Raw genomic sequence first — 21,178 nt, 5'->3', positions numbered from 1 at the left:
ATCCCTTTCACATATATTATTTCATTTAATCCTGAGAACAGTGCTACTTTATATGTGGTATTCTTATAAATGAAAAAACTGAGACTCAGTGAGATTGACTAGTCAAAAGTCATAGAGCCACAATTCATATTTTGGTCTTTTGATAAATATTTCATTGGTTTCTGATAGACCACAGCTCTTTACAGCGGTGAACCTGTACCCAACTTTATTTAGGGTTAGGGATATCTGTACACATAAATGAGGATACTGTAGAAAATAAGTTCTGACCCTTTTCAAAATTGTGTTTGGAATTGTTGGTTTAGCCTGTACTAAACCATTCATGGCTCCTGGGCCCAGTGAAGAAATGATCATTTAATTTTGTGAAAGCCACCATATTTTAGCAGCATACGGGTATTTAACAGTGGTTGTGGATGTAGTCCATATCTGCTTCATTAGCCATAAGATGAACAATACCAGTAATTTTGAATTGTTTGATTTTAATTACTGTGGACTTTGCAATTTCTTGTTATTTTCCTTCTTTTCTTATTCTTTTCTTTTCCTTTTCTTCATGTTGAAATCTCTCTTCTGCTGCCTTCTTCTGTCAATTAAAAGGAAAATCCTCCCCAAACGGTAACCTTTCTGTTGAATAGCCATCTATAGTATTATTTTATATTAGCATATAAGTACCTTTTTTAAACTAATTTTAAAAAATAACCTAGTCTACTCTATTTTAGAAGGATGCTTTCTTTTTTTAAGAAAAATTGTTACTGAGTATACTTGAAAAAGCAAAATACACAAAAGGAACATTGAGGATTAAATAAATGTATAAGTTATAAATAATATGGGAGAAGATATTTTGTCCTTAACATAATTATAAATATTTTAACCCTTTGTTTTCCTTTTGAACCCTAGCCCACCACGAAAACACATTATGGATCGTTATACAGAGTTTTATCACATACCTACTCACAGTGATGCCAGTAAGAAGAGACTGATTGAAGATACTGAAGACTGGCGTCCAAGGACTGGGACGACTCAGTCTCGCTCTTTCCGAATCCTCGCCCAGATCACTGGAACTGAACGTAGTAAGTGAATACCTAGGGATTCTAATGGATGAATATTTCTCTGCCACAGAGAGTGGCATTTAGACAGATGGACAGTTATTGGAAAATAGTAATTTTCCTGAGACGGTTTGCTTTTAAATTATGCCATGCATAGTGGTACTGTGTATAAGCAACCAGCCCAGGAGAGTTATATTGAAAAGTGTAGCAGTAGTAGTAGTCATAGGACTGACTATAGCGTATAGCCAATGGCAACGCACGTGATAAGGAACGTTTTCAGCGGCTCTGTGTAACTTGACCATTTGGTATTAATCGATACAGGTTATTGCTTAAGTGATTTTAAAGTTAAAAAAAAAGCAAACTGACACTGGTTACTGCTTATTTTATTTCAGTGAAAGAACCTGAAACTGATAATACAAAGAAGGCAAAGTAAGTTGTCCTTTCTTTTGGTAAATTGAATGCTTTCCTTTTATGAATGGTCTCAATTTGTGTTTTTTCACCTTTTCAAGTGAATGGTATGGCATTTTGTCTTTGCACCTAGGAGCTAAGCTTAACTCTGGTGCCTTTTGTGGGACTGAAACGTACAGCTTACAGATTTTTAAATTAGTTGATGCTGTCTGAAGTCTTTGTCTGCGGCTTGTTTTCTTCAGTATTGAAGTGGGTGGGCAGAAGGGTACATCTGGGGGCGCTTTGCTAACACGACAGATGTTTGTGAGTGAGTTCATGTGTTGTCTTGCAGTCGCTTTGTTTGGGGAATACAAATGGACGTTTCCAAGAGGGCCCTATAGATTAATTTCTGTACTTCTAAACATGCTCTATCCTTGAAATCTTTGCTGTTAAACAAAACAGCTCTGTGAAATGAAGCTTTTGGAAGGCACGTTTTCTGCATGGTGATCTAAGTGTAGAAACCTTTTCTTTCTCTTTCTTGTGACTCTTCTATCACTCTCTTTTCTTCTTTCTTTTCTTTTTATTTCCACAGGGAAAAGACACCCCTTCACGTCTTTAGTCCCAAATACACAAAATTACGTGACTGGCACCATGAAGTTTCAGCACGCGCTCTTAACGTACAGTGATTTATGAACCTTGCCCCAAGAGCAGCCAGCACATGCCTTTTCGTTCCCTTTTTCTTTTCCTCCAACTTCGTAGCAATATCCGAATTAAATTTGCCTTATGAAAGACAAAATAGAATCTTTTCTATACTTCTCTAACCATTTCCTGCCATTGTGAAAACGAGGAGGATGAACACGTGTTTTGTGCTAGTTGGTAGCTCACAAATGTTAAACCGAGAGAGCGAAGTAAGGAGCCAGATTGATTCAGTGGATTTACATGTTTTTATTGTTATTATAGGAGTAACCTTGGAAAAGGAATTCTTTTCCTAAGTGGAATCTGGTTGGTTGGTTGAAGCAGAGGTGGATGAGCAAATAATGTCCTTGTCTAATTTGGAAAATACTTCCTTTATGTTACTGCATTTCCCAAGGTTACTTTATTGTAAAGTTCATTATTACGTAACGTTGAAAGTGGGCTGTAAACGCTTCTAAGTAAGCAAATACGAGGAGGCAATATAAAAGAGAAATGACTTTGTTAGAATAGAGTTCATTACAGATTTGGGTATTTTTGTAAAGCAGAAACTATTGAGGATGACTGTCTGAAGAGCAGGGGGGCCCAGATTTGGCTCCCAAAAAAGGAAAGAAGAGAATTCTGCCCCTGTTTGCAATGGGGAAATAATAGTGTTCGTTTGGTTTTGTTAGTTTTAAAAATCCTATTTTCTACCAAAGCAATTATTTCTAAGCTGGTGGATGTGTTTAGGATATAGACAACTTCTAGGTATTAGCTAGTAAGTTGTAGAAAAGATAGCTTTGCTTTATTTCTAAATCAGGGGAAATGAACATAAAATAAATTGCAATATGAATGATTCTTTATGCAACATCAGAGAAATATTTTACTTAGTGATATAAACTATTATGCATTGTTGCTGTTCCAAGGAAGCTCTGTTTTGGGCTTTACATGCAAGCTAAATATCTGACCAGAAATGCTTTCTATCTTGTAATATAATGTATTATATATTAGATTAAATTCAATAATAAATGCATTTTGAAGTTTGGAAAAGTATTGTAATAAAGTTGCCTTTAACTTAGCTTTGTAGTTGTTTTCTGTTTCCTTGAAGCTAGTAACAAGCCTTCCAAGACGTACATTATCACTTGGGTAAAATAAATAATTCTCCTGACATTTAATTTGGACGTTTTTAATTTTGTGAGGTTGCTAAAATGTGAGTGTGGAATATGACAAAGATCCATATTTTTTTTCCTGCATTGTTTCATTATTTTACATAACGTCTTATGTGAGGAACAGGTAAGATCAGTTAGACTGGGGCACAACATAGAATGAGGCTTTGTGTGAAAATTATTACTGAAGCATCTTTGCTTGCATTCAAGGTTCCGTTCTTATTTTTCCAGGTTTTCTTGATTTTAATGTCACTGTAGAGTAGGAAAACTGCCTGATAATTTTGAGAAACTAACATTAATTTTAGTTAGTGATTACTATTTAAAATTTGGCATGCCAAATACATTTTTAAAAATAATTCTAGGATTTATCTATGTTCGTTTTTACTATATAATATATTACGATGTTTTTCTTTTAATTTTATCAGTACTTTTTCAGATGCTCCTTATGATTTTATGTTTCTGACATCAATCCCAGTTACCACTGTGTCTCTGGCCTCTGTAAGAAAATCTATTTACTTACACCAGCTTTTCCTATACCCTTTAATTCTTCATTGATCTCAAAAGATGATGCTTGAAAGAAGAATCAAATTCTCATGAAAATAAATGGTCTGGGTAGAGTAAACATGGTATTTTACACCAAGAACCAAATTTCTAGAATAACTTCAGAGTTGAGAGAAAGAAAGAGCGTTTTAGGTAAATAAAAGAATTTTTCCTTAATAAAGACAAGAGAACGTATGTATGCATGTATGTAGAGCTTTATAACTTGACATAGGTGCAGTTGAAAATAGGAGTTTAATACCTTGCCTAATTAAAGATAAAATACTTGATGTCTTACTGAAAGCACAGATTTAGATAAATGGAACGATCCACATTTGAGCATGAGGGTAAATGTTCAGCCAGGATCGCAAAGGACATTCCATTTGACCCTGTCAGAGGATAAATTCCTGTGCTCACTTAACCTCGTGGGACATCTTATAGTCCAAGCTTAAAAGCTAGCCAAAAATTATAAAAACTTCTTGCAAAAATATTGTTGTAAGTCTAGTGACCTAATTTATAGCTTGTTTTTGTTTGTCTCTCTTATACAGACTTTCTTTATCACAGGCTTGTTTTTCATGTAAAATTAGAAAGTTACTCTTCAGAACTTTCAACAGTTTTTCTTGTATAATATTTTACCAGCCAGCAGATAGAATGTCTCCCACACAGTCAGTCTTTTTGCTACTTGAAAAACAATTATCTGTGGAAACAGAAACCTACTCCTTTTGTACGTCATTATGCCCTTTAGGAAGACTCAGGTAAAAAACGTCCTAGAGAGCTTGTTTAATAAAAACTGTGGTGTTAAGAAAGAGAGTAGCAGTCCCTTCTTTTATTCTTTTTTTTTTTTTTTTTTTTTTTTTTTTTGCGGTACACGGGCCTCTCACTTTCGTGGCCTCTCCCGTTGCGGAGCACAGGCTCCGGACACACAGGCTCAGCGGCCATGGCTCACGGGCTCAGCCACTCCGCGGCACGTGGGATCCTCCCAGACCGGGGCACGAACCCGTGTCCCCTGCATCGGCAGGTGGACTCTCAACCACTGCGCCACCAGGGAGGCCCTTTTTTTTTTTCTGAACTATAGAATGAATCGATTTCCCAAGACAAATAATTTTGCAGTAGTTGTGTTGCTGATGTGTATTTAAAATCTCATAAATTGTAAATATTGATTTGTTGCCTGCATTCATTCTTTCACATGAATGATTACTGAATGCTTAAATTCCAGGGTGTGCTAGGGACTCAGAAGAATAGCATATCAATATATAAACAAGATAATCTAAGATAATTGTGTTATCAAGATAATAAAATAAGTTAATATAAAGGAAGTTTGGCTTAGGTAGGGTGGGATTACTTAGATTGTGTGGATTTCTGAGGAGATGACCTTAACGCCATCACCTGAGGGAGGAAAAGGGGTCAACCGTGTGACCGCTTGGGGTGAGTGCTCAAGGCAGAGGAAACAAATGTGGGAATCCGGAAGTGGAAAGGAGCATGGTGAGTTCACAGAACCAAAAGGACAGTGTGGCCAAAATGTGGCATGTGAAGGGAAGCATGATCCAAAAACATAACGCTTAACACATAGAGGCAAAGAATATACGTTCCCAGTACTGTCCACAGCATTTTAAATGGGAAGTTGTCTGATTATCATATCTAACCACCTTCAAGTAAAATTAGAAAATGAAGAATCGGGGAGGTTATCAACTTGCTAAATAAAGTATACCCACCTAGTTAGTACCAGCCCTGGGCATAATGATCAATTTAATGCTTTTCCCATTGATACCCACGGAAGTCCTAGAAATGTAGTAGATGTTGGTAACATATTTCTAGGGAACAGAATGCCCCATAAACACACATGAAGTCACTCAAAAACAAAACTTTCACGTGTAGAAATGTGACATACAATGCTCTCTTCATAATTTAGTGATGAACTTGACAATTTAGTCTTCTCTATAAAAACCTGTCTTGGTTTTCACATGTCACCTCAGCTCCAGCCACCCACCCGCTCCTCCAAGGCTGCAGTCTCCGCAGTCTCCGTGAGTAGCTGCCCACATGCAGTGAACTGAGGGTCGGGGGGGGAGGGCAGGGAGGAAGCCTGGCCACTGTCAGGCTGGCTAACTGGGGAGGACCTTGCTGGCTCTGTTAGGTCCTAGTTTGGACCTCGGTTGCATCCATTCTCTTCAGCGTGGGCCTTGTCTTCACCTTCTCATCGTTCTCTCTGTATGGGACACTTCTCATCCCTTCTCCTACATTTTGAAATCAGATCAGGGACACCATTTAGGGAGATCATTAAAGTGGAAGATCAGTTTAGGATAGCCTGAAACGTATATGGAAGTCAAAAGAAAGACACTTTTCTTTCCCTTGAGTAAAGGATGTTTGTCGATTCCATTAGAAGCACCCTGGGAGTAATGAGTAGGTAAAGGTATTTCTATTATAAATAACTTTTGTTTCCTACCTTGGTGTTTGTAGGGTTTTGTTCTTTATCCTTGCAATAATGCAAGTTTACTGGCAAAAAAAAGAAAGAAAAAAGAAAGAAATCAAATATAATCAGGGCTCTATGAATGAATGAATGGAAGAAGAAACTTCAACACAGAAAATTAAGATTAACTCTGAACAAATGTGATAAGATATTGTAACTGGTGAGCGGCAGGGTAAGTTTTGTAGCAGTAATTTGCCATATGCCATTTTTAGAATGACATGTGTTAGTCATTTAATGGGTCATGTACTACGTTTTATTTGAGCACCTCTGCCATTTCCTTCACATCTTTAAAAGTTTACCTCTAGTTCTTCTCTCCTGGGGGGGACGCTGCTGCTGAGCGGCCTTTGGAAATGTGTAAGGGGATATTACAGATCTTACAGGGTCAGGAGGGCGCTACAGGGGGACCAGGGGGACCAGCCGTCTTGCAGTGCTCTGAGTAATCCCACGGGATCGAGCATCATCTGCCCGAACGGCCAGGGCTGCACCCCAGAGAATGCGGGCCGAGCGCAGATGCTCCCTCATCACTGCTCCTCTGCTGCCTCCTGAGCCCGTCGCCTGCACATCCTTTCCCACAGCACCCCACCCCCACCCCCACCCCAACACCTACCCCGGCCCCACCCCCAAACCCTAGCCCCGCCCCCAACCCCACCCCACCCCCAGCTCCACCCCAACACCTACCCCAACCCTGCCCCAGCCCCATCCCCGCCCTCAGCCCCACCCCCACAGCAGAAAGAGCCTCACTTCTGAAGTAGCAGTTGTGCCGTTTTTACCACTCTCTGGCACCTCCGTTTCTAATTTGTACTGTGGATACTTGTCTGCATGTCCCAAATCTCCCAACTAGAGTACGAGCTCCTTGAATACCAGAGTCTCGGTGTAATATAAATTGGGAGGAAAAGGCATTCTAACAGGCATGCTACTTCTCTCTAGACGTTTATACACAAATAGATATGTAAATATACCATAAAAATATAAATATTTATGTATGTAAATACAGTTGCCCCCTGAACACAGGGGGGTTAGGGGCACCAACCCCCTGTACAGTTAAAAATCCACATGTAACTTTACAGTCGGCCCTTCCTCTCTGTGGTTCCACACACGTGGATTCAACCAAGCATGGATCGTGTAATACTATAGTACACATTTAGTGAAAAAAATCCACATATAAGTGGACCAGTGCAGTTCAAACCCGTGTTCTTCAAGGGTCAGCTGTATATAAATATACAAATTCAGTTTGAAGGTGGGTGTTAGGAGTGTAAGCTTCATGTCTAGTGAACTACTTCTTAAATTACAAATATTCTGTATTAATCAGCTGAGTCTGCCGTAACAAGATATCCAAACTTGATGGCATAAACAACAGAAATTTATTTTCTCCCAGCCCTAGAAGCTAGACGTCTAAGACTGAGGTGCTCGCAGGGGTAGGTTTCTGGTGAGGCCTGTCTGGCTTGCAGATGGCCACATTCTCGCTGTGTCCTCACATGGCCTTTCCTCCAAGAGCTCTGGTGTCTGTCTGTTCCCCTCCTTCAAGGTCACCAGTCATTTTGGATTAGGGCCTCAACCGTTATGACCTCATTTAACCTTAATTACCTCCTTATAAGCCCTGTCTCAAAAATACTGTTGCATTAAGGGTTAGGGCTTCAACATGCATCTGGGGGAGGGACACAATTCAGTCCATAATACACACCAGCTACCTTTCTGTATTAATATTCATTTTGGCAGACAAGCATTTAAGAAAAAGTTATTCTGCAGTAGAGTCACTGACTTAGACCCAGTTGAAAGTAGCATTGTTACCTCTGTTGTGGTGCGTCCTTTTCTAATTTGGTGACAGGTATTTGTCTCCATGTCCTATATACTTAACTAGAGTATAAGTTCTTTTAACACAAGTTGTTGTAGTCTTCACCACCCCCCACCCCCATATTTGGTTCTAATTAGCACTTACTAATGGTATCAATTGTATATAACTGCATATTTCTCCAATTCCCTAATTGTTAAATTTTAGGGAGATTGTTTACAATACGGTCTATGTAACTTTTAATCTAATAAAAATTCAACATAAGGTCAAAATTTCATAAAAATATCAAGGCATTAATATCTATACTGAAGGTAAAGTAGAATCATACCTAAGCTGCTAGAAAGGAGAACTGTGTTCTGGACAATCTAACTGGCAAAAGTTGATGCTTTCCCCTTGGTATTATCTGTTGAATAGTCGTGCAAGATTTTTTTTTTAATTAAATGAACGTTTGTTCCTTAATCCATCTTCATTTGTGTTTTTGGTCTGTTTTAACATGAATAGCTCAGTGACTCCTGTGAGGTGACAATACCTGACTAATTTCAGAAACAGGCAACTGAAATGCTTAGTTCTTTGATTGGAACAACCAACAGAAATTTTTATCATTACTAAGGAAACATTTAAAGTTAAGGGTCTAATCTAAAACATTGATTAAAAAGAAACAGCTTTTCCTGCAGCTTGTAGACCCTCAGGCGTAGAGTTATTTGGAGTTGGCTAGACTATGGAAAACTCTGAAAATCACAGCTGCTGACCCATCCAAGAGAACATAGAACCCCTGACCTGATTGGATGGATTTTCCTACCAGCATTGATGAGACCCATTCTGCAATCTTCTTAACTGGTGAGTCATCCACCAGAGAGCAGAGAGCAGAGGCAAGAAGAACTACAGTCCTGCAGCCTGTGGAAAAAAACCCACATACACAGAAAGGTAGACAAGATGAAAAGGCAGAGGGCTATGTACCAGATGAAGGAACAAGATAAAACCCCCAAAAAACAACTAAATGAAGTGGAGATAGGCAACCTTCCAGAAAAAGAATTCAGAATAATGATAGTGAAGATGATCCAGGACCTCGGAAAAAGAATGGAGGCATAGATTGAAAAGATGCAAGAAATGTTTAACAAACACCTAGAGGAATTAAAGAGCAAACAAACAGATGAACAACACAGTAACTGAAATGAAAACTACACTAGAAGGAATCAATAGCAGAATAAATGAGGCAGAAGAAGGGATAAGTGACCTGGAAGACAGAATGGTGGAATTCACTGCTGGGGAACAGAATAAAGAAAAAAGAATGAAAAGAATTGAAAACAGGCTAAGAGACCTCTGGGACAACATTAAACGCAGCAACATTCGCCTTATAGGGGTCCCAGAAGGAGAAGAGAGAGAGAAAGGACCAGAGAAAGTATTTGAAGAGATTATAGTCGAAAACTTCCCTAACATGGGAAAGGAAATAGCCACCCAAGTCCAGGAAGCACAGAGAGTCCCATACAGGATAAACCCAAGGAGAAACACGCCAAGACACATAGTAATCAAATTGGCAAAAGTTAAAGACAAAGAAAAATTATTGAAAGCAGCAAGGGAAAAATGACAAATAACATACAAGGGAACTCCCATAAGGTTAACAGCTGATTTCTCAGCAGAAACTCTACAAGCCAGAAGGGAGTGGCATGATATACTTAAAGTGATGAAAGGGAAGAACCTACAACCAAGATTACTCTACCTGGCAAGGATCTCATTCAGATTCGATGGAGAAATCAAAAGCTTTACAGATAAGAAAAGGCTAAGAGAATTCAGCACCACCAAACCAGCTCTACAACAAATGCTAAAGCAACTTCTCTAAGTGGGAAACACAAGAGAAGAAAACGACCTACAAAAACAAACCCAAAACAATTAAGAAAATGGTCATAAGAACATATTGATAATTAGCTTAAACGTAAATGGATTAAATACTCCAACCAAAAGACATAGGCTTGCTGAATGGATACAAAAACAAGATCCATATATATGCTGTCTACAAGAGACCCACTTCAGACCTAGGGACACATACAGACTGAAAGGGGATGGAAAAAGATATTCCATGCAAATGGAAATCAAAAGAAAGCTGGAGTAGCTATACTCGTATCAGATAAAATAGACTTTAAAGAATGTTACAAGAGACAAGGAAGGACACTACATAATGATCAAGGGGTCAATCCAAGAAGAAGATATAACAATTATAAATATATATGCACCCAACATAGGAGCACCTCAATACATAAGGCAACTGCTAACAGCTATAAAAGGGGAAGTCGACAGTAACACAGTAATAGTGGGGGAATATAACACCTCACTGACACCAATGGACAGATCATCCAAAATGAAAATAAATAAGGAAACAGAAACTTTAAATGATACAATAGACTAGATAGATTTAATTGATATTTATAGGACATTCCATCCAAAAACAGCAGTTTACACTTTCTTCTCAAGTGCGCACGGAACATTCTCCAGGATAGATCACATCTTGGGTCACAAATAAAGCCTCAGTAAATTTAGGAAAATTGAAATCATATCAAGCATCTTTTCTGACCACAACGCCATGAGATTAGAAATGAATTACAGGGAAAAAAACGTAAAAAACACAAACACATGGAGGCTAAACAATACGTTACTAAATAACCAGCAATCACTGAAGAAATCAAAGAGGAAATAAAAAAATACCTAGAGATAAATGACAATGAAAACATGACAATCCAAAACCTATGGGATGCAGCAAAAGCAGTTCTAAGAGGGAAGTTTATTGCTATACAAGCCTACCTCAATAAACAAGAAAAATCTCAAACAATCTAACCTTACAGCTAAAGGAACTACAGAAAGAAGAACAAAAAAACCCCCAAAGTTAGCAGAAGTAAAGAAATCATAAAGATCAAGTCAGAAATAAATGAAATAGAAACAAAGAAAACACTAGCAAAGATCAAGAAAACTAAAAGCTGGTTCTTTGAGAAGATAAACAAAATTGATAAACCTTTAGCCAGACTCATCAAGAAAAAGAGGGAGAGGACTCAAATCAATAAAATTAGAAATGAAAAAGGAGAAGTTACAACAGACACCGCAGAAATACAAAGCATCCTAAGAGACTACTACAAGCAACTCTATGCCAATAAAATGGACAACCTGGAAGAAATGGACAAATTCTTAGAAAGGTATAACCTTCCAAGACTGAACCAGGAAGAAACAGAAAATATGAACAGACAAATCACAAGTAATGAAATTGAAACTGTGATTAAACATCTTCCAACAAAGAAAATCCAGGACCAGATGGCTTCACAGGTGATTTCTATCAAACATTTAGAGAAGAGCTAACACCCATCGTTCTCAAACTCTTCCAGGGCTTCACTGGTGGTACAGTGGTTGGGAGTCCGCCTGCCGATGCAGGGGACACGGGTTCATGCCCCGGTCTGGGAAGATCCCACGTGCTGCGGAGCGGCTGGGCCCGTGAGCCGTGGCCGCTGAGCCTGTGTGTCCGGAGCCTGTGCTCTGCAATGGGAGAGGCCACAACAGTGAGAGGCCCGCGTACCGCAAAAAAAAAAATCTCTTCCAGAAAATTGCAGAGAAAGGAACACTCCCAAACTCATTCTATGAGGCCACCATCACCCTGATACCGAAACCAGACAAAGGTACTACAAAAAAAGAAAATTACAGACCAATATCACTTACGAATATAGATGCAAAAATCCTCAACAAAATACTAACAAACAGAATCCAACAACACATTAAAAGGATCATAAACCATGATCAAGTGGGATTTATCCCAGGGATGCAAGGATTCTTCAATATACGCAAATCATTCAATGTGATACACCATAATAACAAATTGAAGAATGAAAACCATATGATCATCTCAATAGATGCAGAAAAAGCTTTTGACAAAATTCAACACCCATTTATGATAAAAACTCTCCAGAAAGTGGGCATAGAGGGAACCTACCTCAACATAATAAAGGCCATATACGACAAACCCAGCAAACATCATTCTCAATGGGGAAAAACTGAAAGCATTTCCTCTAAGATCAAGAATGAGACAAGGATGTCCACTCTCACCACTATTCAACATAGTTTTGTAAGTCCTAGCCATGGCAATCAGAGAAGAAAAAGAAATAAAAGGAATACAAATTGGAAAAGAAGAAGTAAAACTGTCACTGTTTGCCGATGACATGATACTATACATAGAGAATCCTAAAAATGCCACCAGAAAACTACTAGAGCTAATCAATAAATTTGGTAAAGTTGCAGGATACAAAATTAATGCACAGAAATCTCTTGCTTTCCTATACACTAATGATAAAAAAATCTGAAAGAGAAATTATGGAAACACTCCCATTTACTATTGCAACAAAAAGAATAAAATACCTAGGAATAAACCTGCCTAGGGAGACAAAAGACCTGTATGCAGAAAACTATAAGACACTGATGAAAGAAATTAAAGGTGATACAAACAGATGGAGAGATATACCATGTTCTTGGATTGGAAGAATCAATATTGTGAAAATGACTATACTACCCAAAGCAATCTACAGATTCAATGCAATCCCTATCAAACTACCAATGGCCTTTTTTACAGAACTAGAACAAATCATCTTAAAATTAGTATGGAGACACAAAAGACCCCGAATAGCCAAAGCAGTCTTGAGGGAAAAAAACGGAGCTGGAGGAATCAGACTCCCTGACTTCAGACTATACTATAAAGCTACAGTAATCAAGACAATATGGTACTGGCACAAAAACAGAAACAGAGATCAATGGAACAAGATAGAAAGCACAGAGATAAACCCACGCACCTATGGTCAACTAATCTATGACAAAGGAGGCAGGGATATACAATGGAGAAAAGACAGTCTCTTCAATAAGTGGTGCTGGGAAAACTGGACAGCTACATGTAAAAGAATGAAATTAGAACACTCCCTAACACCATATACAAAAATAAACTCCAAATGGATTCAAGACCTAAATGTAAGACCGGACACTATAAAACTCTTTGAGGAAAATGTAAGAATAACAGTCTTTGACATAAATCACAGCAAGATCTTTTTTGATCCACCTCCTAGAGTAATGGAAATAAAACCAAAAATAAACAAATGGGACCTAATGAAACTTCAAAGCTTTTGCACAGCAAAGGAAACAACAAACAAGATGAAAAGACAACCCTCAGAATGAGAGAAAATATTTGCAAATGAATCAGTGGACAAAGGATTAATCTCCAAACTATATAAACAGCTCATGCAGCTCAATATTAAAAAAACAAAGAGCCCAATCCAAAAATGGGCAGAAGACCTAAATAGACATTTCTCCAAAGAAGACATACAGATGGCCAAGGAGCACATGAAAAGCCGTTCAGCATCACTAATTCTTAGAGAAATGCAAATCAAAACTACAATGAGGTATCACCTCACACCAGTTAGAATGGGCATCATCAGAAAATCTACAAACAATAAATGCTGGAGAGGGTGTGGAGAAAAGGGAACCCTTTTGCACTGTTGGTGGGAATGTAAATTGATAGAGCCACTATGGAGAACAGTATGGAGGTTCCTTCAAAAACTAAAAATAGAATTACCATATGATCCAGTAATCCCACTACTGGGCATATACCCTGAGAAAACCATAATTCAAAAAGACACATGCACCCCAGTGTTCATTGCAGCACTATTTACAATAGCCAGGTCATGGAAGCAACCTAAATGCCCATCAACAGGTGAATGGTTAAAGAAGATGTGGTACATATATACAATGGAATATTACTCAGCCATAAAAAGGAACGAAATTGAGTCATTTGTTGAGACGTGGATGGATCTAGAGACTCATACAGAGTGAAGTAAGTCAGAAAGAGAAAAACAAATATCGTATATTAATGCATGTATGTGGAACCTAGAAAAATGGTGCAGATGAACCAGCTTGCAGGGCAGAAGTTGAGACACAGATGTAGAGAACAAACATATGGACACCAAGGGGGGAAAACCACGGTGGGGTGGGGATGGTGGTGTGCTGTATTGGGTGATTGGGATTGACATGTATACACTGATGTGTATAAACTGATGACTAGGGCTTCCCTGGTAGCGCAGTGGTTGAGAGTCCGCCTGCCAATGCAGGGGACACGGGTTCGTGCCCTGGTCCAGGAAGATCCCACATGCCGCGGTGCGGCTGGGCTCATGAGCCATGGCCGCTGAGCCTGCGCATCTGGAGCCTGTGCTCCGCAATGGGAGAGGCCACAACAGTGAGAGGCCCGCATACCGCAAAAGAAAAAAAAAAACAAAAAAATCCCTGATGACTAATAAGAACCTGCAGTATAAAACAAACAAACTAACTAACAAAACAACTAATACTAAACTTTCTCTGGGTTATTTGTATGGAAATATGTTCATATAAATGTTTCAAACATTACACGAAATTTCTAAAAATCTTAAAAAAAAGAAACAGCTGCTATATTATTAGTTAGATATTAATATTGAAAGCTAATAGTAATATGTGGCCTACCAGGATAGAGAATTATGTGATGCCGTAGAAATTTTCATTTAAAGATGTCTTTTAAAACTATATATACCTAAAATATATCATTGTGCCAAGCACCATACAATTTATTTTAAGTTAAAGTGGGATTTTCTTGAGCTCACTATTTTCTCAGTTTGTATTTTCTGTAGTACAATATTTATCTAATAGGCAGTTTCAAATTATTTATGCTTGTATAGGTTTATATAAATAAGTATAAAGCAGCATTTTAGTTTAGCAAAAAGATGCCTAAAATTATCATGATCAAAACATACTTTCGTTACTCTTTCTTTTCTCTCATTCAAGGAATGGTGGGTTCTGATTTTTCACATATTATGATTAAGAATTATAATGTATGATGTGCTTTCCCAGTTTTCAAAGACTTAAAATATACTCCTCAAGGGAGGAGTGACTGCCTCTCCCTTTAGTTGGAAAACAGTACAAACTCCAGTCACAAGTTGCATTACCCAAAACTGAAGCAGTTATGGGAAAAAACTATCCTCTTCTAGGCTGTCCACTGGCACTAACTAATGTCCACACAATTTGCAGCTGAAGGCCATCGGTACAGATGTTAAGTTGCTTCTTGAACAGAAACTTATCACCTTTGTACATTCATTGAAAGTTTAGAAAGCAGAACCTACGTAAGTGCTTCCAAACACTCTTTTTACAGCAAGGTTTTAAACATTTTAGCTTGTTCACAGATATTCACAGGATCCACATAAAATAGATGAATGAAGAAACACAGTTTACTGACCTGCCGTGTCTTCATTATTGCTGTTTCACAAATATACTGGACTTGTGTTGCCTATCCTTATTAGGACACATGTCATTTGAGTAAATTACCTAAAGCTCTCCTCTGTAAGCTATGCAGAGAAATCAGGAATCATTCCCTAGGCTCATGTTCTCACATATCTTCATGAGGTAGGAATTAACAATCAGATTTGCCCCCAAACACAGAATACCAAGGCTTTCACAGCATAGTCTAATTTTAAAAAGTAAAAATAAAACATTTACAGCTAGATAGAATCACTTAGCCTATATTATCATATGCATTCCTGCAAAGTATTTCACCAACCTGGAAAAAAGACCACAGGTTCAAAAAAATGGATATATAACCAAACAATAATTATTGTCTGTTGCAAAATATGATATTTGTAATTTATCTCCTTTCATTTTCTGCTGTTGTATTACACTGTCCTAGGCTAATACTGGTTTGGTGACTATAATGTAAACGTCGCCATCTATTGAACATAAGTAATTACTACACTTGAGTTTCTTGTGGGAAAAGTACTTATAAAATGATTGAAGCGAGAAACATAGTTCCTATCTACTCTGTATTTTCACACACAAATTGTTTAATTCTCTGTTTAATTATGGAATTACTTGGGTACTTTTCCCAAATTAAACTGGGAAGACTAGCATTTATGAAGTTTTTTTCATAAAAATCAATATTCATAATAAGCAAAAATTGACTTTCATAGTCCAGAATATGCACTAAGTTCTTTAGAAGTTTTATCAGGCCAGCAGTGCTTCTCTTATGATGCTGTTTGAATAAATTCTTTTCTCTTCACCTTTAGAGAGGTACATTTAACAACAAAATTACTTTATTGAATTAAACCAGAAAAAAAAGGAACTTATTTTCTTAACTAATACTCAATATTGAAGATACCTCTTGCAGCTTACTTTTTTAATTCAAAAGAAATTACAGCTTAAAAGGATTAATTAGGGGTAATGATAATAGACAGTCTTCCCCATGGTGGAAGGCTTAATTTTCTATCTTTTCCCACTATTCAGTTTTACGTATTTCAGTCATGTTGAAAGTTTCAGAAGCCCAAGTTTTTCTATCTTTATGTGAATGTGTGTTTATTACGATGGTATGATTTTATAAAGAAAATTGAAATAGTATATTACATAGTGTAGCATAAAGCATATGACAGGTATGGACATCTAGATGTCTTAATTTTCTTCTTAGTCAAATTAAAGAACTCTTTTCAAATTACATTAATCTTAAAAGCAGTCTCAATTGTCCATGTTTTCTCTTTTGTATTTCTCTATTTTTATATCTATTAACAGTTGTACATTGAGTGCTCCTTCTTTGTCCAACTTAGATATAGGCGTTCATCTCCCAGGTTCACCTAATCAATTACTTCTGAAGAGTCTGTATTCATTTCCTTGAACAGAAGAATATGTTAAAGCTAGGATAACACCTCATCAATTTTTGAGTTAGTGGTACCTATGTATTTTATCTTTTCACATACTTTATGTATCCCAATATGCTCATAAATATCCTCGTAATTCGTGGATAGGAAAAATATTTGAGGATAAATTTCTGAAAGATTCTAATGGCTTCAGGCAGTTGTATATCACTGTTTAGATAATGGGTGAACATGAGGTTTTAATACGAAGAAGTGAAAGTTGAGAGTCCGCCTGCCGATGCAGGGGACATGGGTTCATGCCCCGGTCCGGGAAGATCCCACATGCCGTGGAGCGGCTGGGCCCGTGAGCCGTGGCTGCTGAGCCTGCACGTCCGGAGCCTGTGCTCCGCAACGGGAGAGGCCACAACAGTGAGAGACCCGCGTACCGCAAAAAAAAAAAAAAAAAAAAAAAAAAAAAAAAAAAATATATATATATATATATATAGGGCATGTAGGAAAATGGACCAAATCTAGTTTTAAAAAAATGAAAGAAATTTTTATGGTTATGTGCAGTTTGGATCACATCATTTGCTCTTCTGGGACATATGCCGGGGTGGAGTTGGGACAAGGTTAACAACAACAAATACTTGAAAAACTAGGGGTTTTAGAAGAAAATGAACCCATTATGAGTTTGTCATGTCATATGGCCTCTAAAATTATAAGGCAAGTCATAGTTCTGTGCTAGTAAACGCTCATGTGGCATATTGTGTTTAATCTTTGGCATTTATCTCTGACAATTATATAGATAATCCCAAGAAAATCAACTGAAACATCATGGGACATTTAAGCTGTCTTTGGGTCAGAGGCAGTTATATGAGTGCTTGTTTTTCGCTGGTAATATGAGCTGGTTCCTTGACCTGAATCCACAGCTATGTCTTCTTCCACAAACATTCTCCCTCAGTCTCAGGCCTCATAGATGGCAGTGGAGAGTGATAGGCAATTGAGTGAAGAAGTCGTCACGAGGCAGATCACTCGTTGCCTTGTAGGTCCTGGTAAGGGGTTTAGATTCTTACCTCAGTTAAATAGGAAGCCAGATATAGGATGTTAATCATGGAAGTAACATCTGATGTATGTTTTTAAAAGATCACTCTGAATACTATGGAAACCTGATTTTAAGGGAGAAATCATGAAAGCAGGAGACTAGTTCTGTGTATTTTCTTATTTCAGGCAAGAGTTGGTAGTGGCTTAGGCCATGAAGTTCCTAACAGAGATGCAGAGAATTGGGCGGGTTTATATTTTAGAGGAAGAACTAACAGGGGTGAAGGAATCATGGGTGGGGGAGATTGGTGATGGATAATGGAAAATTGCTGAGTCAGTGAGTTTGGTAAGAGTTAATTCAGTTGGTAAGAGTCAGTGAAATTGATGAGTCACTTCAGTACAGTAAAAAAGCTAAGGGCATCAAGAGGTAGAGGAGTGAGTGAGTTAGGAAAAAAGGGGTTTCAAGTCCAGATTTTAGACATGTTATACTTGATGAAAAAGCAAAGGTTATGAATGTTGGAGTGCATGGCTAGGGTGTTCCAGGCCTAAGACTTAACTGTAGAGGGATTATCCTTGAAGTGAAGAAGTCAAAGAATTTAGCAGTCTGGTCATTCAGTGATTCAGCATGAGAACGTTGAAGTCATCAGGAAAGATTTTTGGACTGGGGCAAAGAGGAAGACAGTGAGCCGGGGGTCAAGCAAATGGTGGGCGAGGTCGAGGCCAGACAGTGACTGGGTGCAGAGTCAATGGTGTCATCTGGTTACACAGGCCTCCAAGGACTTGGCATTTTGCAGGATCAAAGATGATTGAGGGTGTCAGAAACAGTAATGAGAAGGACGTCTATCTCCAGGTTTATAAACATATGCAGTGTGAGAGAAAAGGGACTTCTGTTTGAAGGGCCTACAAGGAAGGTATAGAGTGGTGTAGAGGGTTTGTGAGGGCTGAGAGGGATGGAAAATTGATCAGATTAGGAGATACACAGAACAGTAAAGAAATAAGAGTTCAGGAGGTGATGGACGACTCAAGGGGTCTGTACTTCTGGTTGTGGCAGGTAGACAGGGATGGACAGTATGATGGGACTGAGCCTCATGGTCTGTTAGAGGGAAGTGGAGACTAGACTGTAAGCTTCATGAGAGGAGCTTCAGGTGGGCAACATGCCTGGCGTAAAGTGGGACTTCAAATATTCTGTTGTTGAACGAATGAGTGGACGCAATGAGTGATTGAATGGGAGAGCTCAGGACGTGTGATCCAGAATATTTAGCCAGAGAGCATGTGGCCCTTGGCTTTTGTTCTTTAATGTTAGAAGGACATTCTCGCTGGGCATGGGGTGCTGTGGCAGCTTTCTCAAGACACGTGGCTTCTCCAGCGTCTCACAGTGGTGGCTTTTGAGCACTAGGCATTCAGACAGATTTATTTATATTTTCAAATGGGTAACAGATTGACTCAACACTGTTGAATAATACATCCTTTTAATCTGAATTTGGAAAAACACTTTTATCATATATTAATTCTTTTTGTAATGTTAAGATTACATTACTACTAGAAAATGGCGGATTTTTGCCCCATAGAAGAAGCTATTCCTACCTAGTAGAAATCACTGAAATCACTAATAGGACTGATCCAGTGATGAAATTGATGATGCACAGTGAGAGGAGCTAAGGTTAGTGGTAAGGACGCTGCTGTTACTGAGGGACTCGTACTTTTATCAGGGGATTGTTACAAGTGATTTTTAAGTTGTTACACCTTAAAACCTTTATAGTATATTGGTATTTTTTATAGACATAGTATAAATATATGCTCATTCTTTACCTATCTTATCTTTAGACCCCATACTACATTTTCTCTGAAGAGATCAAGGAATAGTATAGATAACTAAAGAGTTCACATCATATTAAGACTGGACATTTAATAACGTAAGATCCATTACGGGAAGGTGAGAGCAGAGAAATGCCTGAAAGCTAAGGCGGAGTCTCAAAGGTGCTGAAGAAAATGGGATGTAACGACAAAGAGCAAATTCTTTCCCCATAACAAATAAGTTCCAGTTTCTTCAGGATCTCCCTTTAGGTTTCCCTCTTTGCATGGGTAAATTAGAAAGCTCTAAGAGAAGTTTCTCTGAGCCAGTCCTTTTCTTTTGCTCTCACAAAAAATAAACCTCACTTTATTTATTGAGGTGATATTATTATTTACTTCATAGTCTTCTTTTAACCTCTGACACTTAGTCCCCTCGTCCCCTCCATGTGCAAATCAAGGAGGCGCCTACTTGCTGATTTTTATATTCTCTTCAAGATGCCATTTATAACACCTGTAGAGTTAGCAGGCTCAAATAATGTTTTTAGGCTGCTAAGGAAACAAAGGCTGTTGGAGTGAATTAGTAAATTTAGCTTGTGATTAAGAGCATCAGAAATTTCCCACTGAGGTTTAGTTTTTTTAATTTTCCAAAGGGGAGATCGTAGTTACAAGTGAACACACTCACCATATTTATTGTCAGGAAGCCAGTGGAAGATACCCATTTTCCCTGACGGCAAGCAGTTTCCTTGGCTAAAATAAATAGCTTTGCTATACCAGTGAACCCCAAAAGCACAAAATACAGCCACGATCCTGGTATATTCCACTTTCTGCTTAGCAGTATTATTCCGTGAATGTTTGCTTTGTGGAAGAGTGAAAATACCAACAACAATCTGTTGTCATTTTCCTCTTTTACCTGCTATAAAATACGTATTTTAAGATATCTGAATTTCTCTTATTGAAAACCTGCCGTGTAGGGATGCATTAAGTCCCTTTCTTTGATTATTTTGTGACATTGATTTGGAAAGTGAGAAAGCACTGAAACTTGTAGTGGGAGACTTGAAGTTTTCATACTGCAAAGGAAAGTTTCTGCGTTCCTTCTCAAGCTTAGCCCTTGTGAAGAATTTATCCTTACATAGTTTGGATGTCATTCCATCAAAATATGGATGAGCCAAATTAACATTTTGAAATTCTATTACTGATGCTGCGTTTTAACATCCTGCCACCAGGAATAGCCAGTGAAATAGTACTAGAAATAGGCAAGTGTAGAGATAGGGTCAGAGCACAGAAGACGGAAGAAGAGAAGGTGTTGTCAATTGGGTCCTATGCTGAGACTTAAGTGAAATGAGGAATGAACCCCAAAAGACGAAACAGTATGTTTCCACCTGTGTGAGGTATCTACAGTGGTCAGATTCATAGAATGGTGGTTACCAGGAGCTGGGGGAAGGAGGGAGGGGGGGGGGTTGTTATTTAATGGGTATAGAGTTTCAGATTTGCAAGATGAAAAAGTTCTGGAGATCTGTTTCACAACAGTGACTATACTTAACACTACTGAACTGTACATTTAAAAATGGTGAAGGTGGTAAGTTTTTTTAAATTGAATTATAGTTGATTTACAATGTTGTGTTCAAGTTTCAGGTGTACAACAAAGT

General features: G+C 38.2%; 1 protein-coding gene across 3 annotated transcripts in view; it reads left to right on the top strand.

The window, feature by feature from the left end:
• Positions 1-21,178, top strand: part of PDLIM5 (PDZ and LIM domain 5) — a 215,897-nt gene that overhangs the window by 126,441 nt on the left and 68,278 nt on the right. For 2 of the 3 annotated variants that reach the window (XM_082634070.1, XM_082634069.1), the window contains 2 exons: positions 892-1,064; positions 1,433-1,469. In XM_082634070.1, coding sequence (XP_082490196.1) covers positions 892-1,064; positions 1,433-1,469 — 210 coding nt within the window. Of the gene's footprint in view, positions 1-891; positions 1,065-1,432; positions 1,470-2,019; positions 2,382-21,178 lie in introns of those variants that run through there. The other variant, XM_082634071.1, reaches the window with a different exon arrangement.

The sequence above is a fragment of the Mesoplodon mirus genome (assembly GCF_964341445.2).
Source record: "Mesoplodon mirus genome assembly, chromosome: 2".
NCBI classification, from domain to species: Eukaryota; Metazoa; Chordata; class Mammalia; order Artiodactyla; family Ziphiidae; genus Mesoplodon; species Mesoplodon mirus.
The sequence above is the reverse complement of the archived record's forward strand: the minus strand, read 5'-3'. Positions and strand labels throughout refer to the sequence as shown.